The sequence below is a fragment of the Fomitiporia mediterranea genome (genome assembly GCF_000271605.1).
Source record: "Fomitiporia mediterranea MF3/22 unplaced genomic scaffold FOMMEscaffold_10, whole genome shotgun sequence".
Taxonomy (NCBI): domain Eukaryota; kingdom Fungi; phylum Basidiomycota; class Agaricomycetes; order Hymenochaetales; family Hymenochaetaceae; genus Fomitiporia; species Fomitiporia mediterranea.
Window position 1 is genome coordinate 222,658 of NW_006760395.1, and position 2,485 is coordinate 225,142.

The following is a 2,485-nucleotide window of genomic DNA, read 5'->3' on the forward strand; positions in this document are numbered from 1 at the left end:
ATTCGGACTGCAGCGAAATCGTGTCTGTGTGCGTGCGCTCTATTGTCCATAAACAGTGTCCAATAGGAGGTACCATGAACTGAGTCATGGATTGTAAGAGCGTATCTCTGGGACGTTCTGGAACGAAGGGAGATGGCAAAGTGGAAGGCGTTGACGGACTCAACTTGGACAGGTGTGAGCAGTGGCCACTGCTTCCGTTATTCGAAATGGTGTCATGGACAACACTGGGGATTGTAAATGCACGCAGTGTGAGTCCATCGAGGGTGTTGTCAAGCATGGAATGGTGGGTGGGGAAGGAGAGTGCGCGCGGGGGTCGGAGAGAGGATTGTCCCTTGGGAGTGGTCGTACATGGACATTGTCGCGAGCGTGTGCTCGTCGATTGCTGCTTGCGCTGCAGAGCGGGAAGAATGCATGGAATTATTGAAGAAGTCATTCAGTGTTGGTCAACAATGCGGATGCGTGAATGCGAATTCAAATAGGAAGGCGAGCGTAAAACAAGAAGGACAACGGAGGAGAGGCAACACAAACGGCGGAGCAAGGAGTGGGAGGGATGGGAGGGATGAAAGACAAAAAGATGGGAGGAGATGGATGAGCAACTATTGTGCAGGTTATTATGAAGTGGACCGGCTGCTTACACTTTATGTTGAAGGACGGTGTAGTCAGCTCGGTGGCATCATTGTGCGATCTGAGGCTCGACGCGGGCATCACAACAGCAGATTGGAGAGACGAGTGCAGTGATGTTTATTGCCTATGTTGTAGCAAGCGCAGAGTGCCTGCTGGTAGGACGCTTGCGAGCAGAGGACTTGATTAGAGAGAACAGAAGCGACGACATAGTGTTGGGGGCAGAGAGTTGGGGAGATGGTGAAGGTAGGAGGTAAAGGAGTGACGAAGAGAAATGTGTCATTATATGCTCTCGATCTTCAGCAGTTGATTACATAATCAACTATAATATGAGTCGTCAACTGATAGAACATTTCAATTATTGTATTTAGGTATAAAATAAAATAATTAATCTACTTTGTAATATAGTAAAAAGTAATATGACATGTATATAGCTTTCTAAACACACTGATGTAATTATTACAAGTCAATGAAATAACTTTTACAAATATTGTAAGCTATTTGTATAGATAGTCTAAGTATAACACACATATTATATACTTATAGTATACTTTTATTAAGATAATAATGATACAACAAGTGCTCTTACACTATTATATACATTAATATACCTTTTGCATAAATTATAAGGCAACAATTATTATTCTTATATTATTATATTGTAAATATCACCCTTTCTTTGAAATTATAATAAAAATGTAATGCAAGCATAATACTTTAGGCTATTATACAAAGTTAGTAGAATACTTGTAATAGATTGCATTCATCCATAACACTTACTTAGCCTTTATATACATTAACATGTCTATTACAAACTTTACAATTGATTTGCAAGTCTTGTAATTACTTTACAATATATATACAATACTCATGTTACTTTACAAAGTCTACAATATATTATAAGAAATGCGACTTTTTCCTGATGCAGCGGAGTCAGATTTTTAAGTTGATATAATTGTCCTTGACCAATCTAGGGTACGTAGGATTCGATCCCGCTTTCAACTCCGTTGTCGTCGTGCATCAGGGCACTGATCCAGTCAAGATGTACGTGTGTTAATTCGATGGTACTATATGGTTGGCGATGCTCAAAATCAATCTCTCTGATGATACCTTGTTCTTAACTTGGCAGTATTCCTCTTTTGACCGATGCCGACATCAAAATGGTTCATCTTGATCCAAAGCTGTTTCCCGGTATACAATTCCATCCAGGTCCACGATGGGTTTGCAGACTCTCATGCCCGGTTCGCGTGTTTTTCTATATCATTATATAGATTAATAATAACCTAATGTCACTTCTCAGAGTGGCGCCGGATATACTGTCTGCTGTGCAGACCACCCTTTCTGCTCACCCTGATGCGAGTGTGACGATGATTGGACATTCTCTTGGTGCCGCGCAAGCGCTGCTTGATTCAATTTTCTTACCACTGCACTTGCATTCTGGTACGAAGTACAAGTTCGTCGGTTACGGTTTGCCACGCGTTGGGAACCAAGCCTTTGCAGACTATGTCGATTCTCATGTCACCGACCTCACGCATGTGACAAATAGGAAGGACCCTATTCCAATTATTCCTGGTAGGTTCTTGGGATTTCAACACCCGCAGGGTGAGATTCATATCCAGGAGTCAGGAGAGTGGAAAGCATGTCCAGATGGGCACTACCCGTTTCTTGCTGCATGCGTACTTTAGCATTTTTTTTACTGCTGCTTGCATAATTCCTTAGAATGGCAAGATCACATGATTTTTTCGTCACAAAGTTGAAAAACACAAAGAAAATACAATATCTCACTCAATCCTTAACATAAATGTGTACTATTAGTACCTAAATTCATAATTTTAAAATCCCCTTCAGATAGATACTTTATTAA

The 2,485-nt window shown here is 41.0% G+C and overlaps 2 protein-coding genes across 2 annotated transcripts; both read left to right on the forward strand.

The window, feature by feature from the left end:
* Positions 1-86: 86 nt before the first annotated feature.
* On the forward strand, positions 87-738 carry FOMMEDRAFT_159523 (uncharacterized protein; the record flags this gene model as incomplete). Its single annotated transcript, XM_007269707.1, has 2 exons — positions 87-174; positions 275-738. The coding sequence occupies 2 exons, from the start codon at positions 87-89 to the stop codon at positions 736-738; spliced, it is 552 nt and encodes a 183-aa protein (XP_007269769.1).
* A 1,029-nt stretch (positions 739-1,767) lies between these two features.
* On the forward strand, positions 1,768-2,306 carry FOMMEDRAFT_159524 (alpha/beta-hydrolase; the record flags this gene model as incomplete). The annotated part of the gene is made up of 2 exons (XM_007269708.1): positions 1,768-1,862; positions 1,922-2,306. The coding sequence occupies 2 exons, from the start codon at positions 1,768-1,770 to the stop codon at positions 2,304-2,306; spliced, it is 480 nt and encodes a 159-aa protein (XP_007269770.1).
* Between the last annotated feature and the right edge of the window lie 179 nt (positions 2,307-2,485).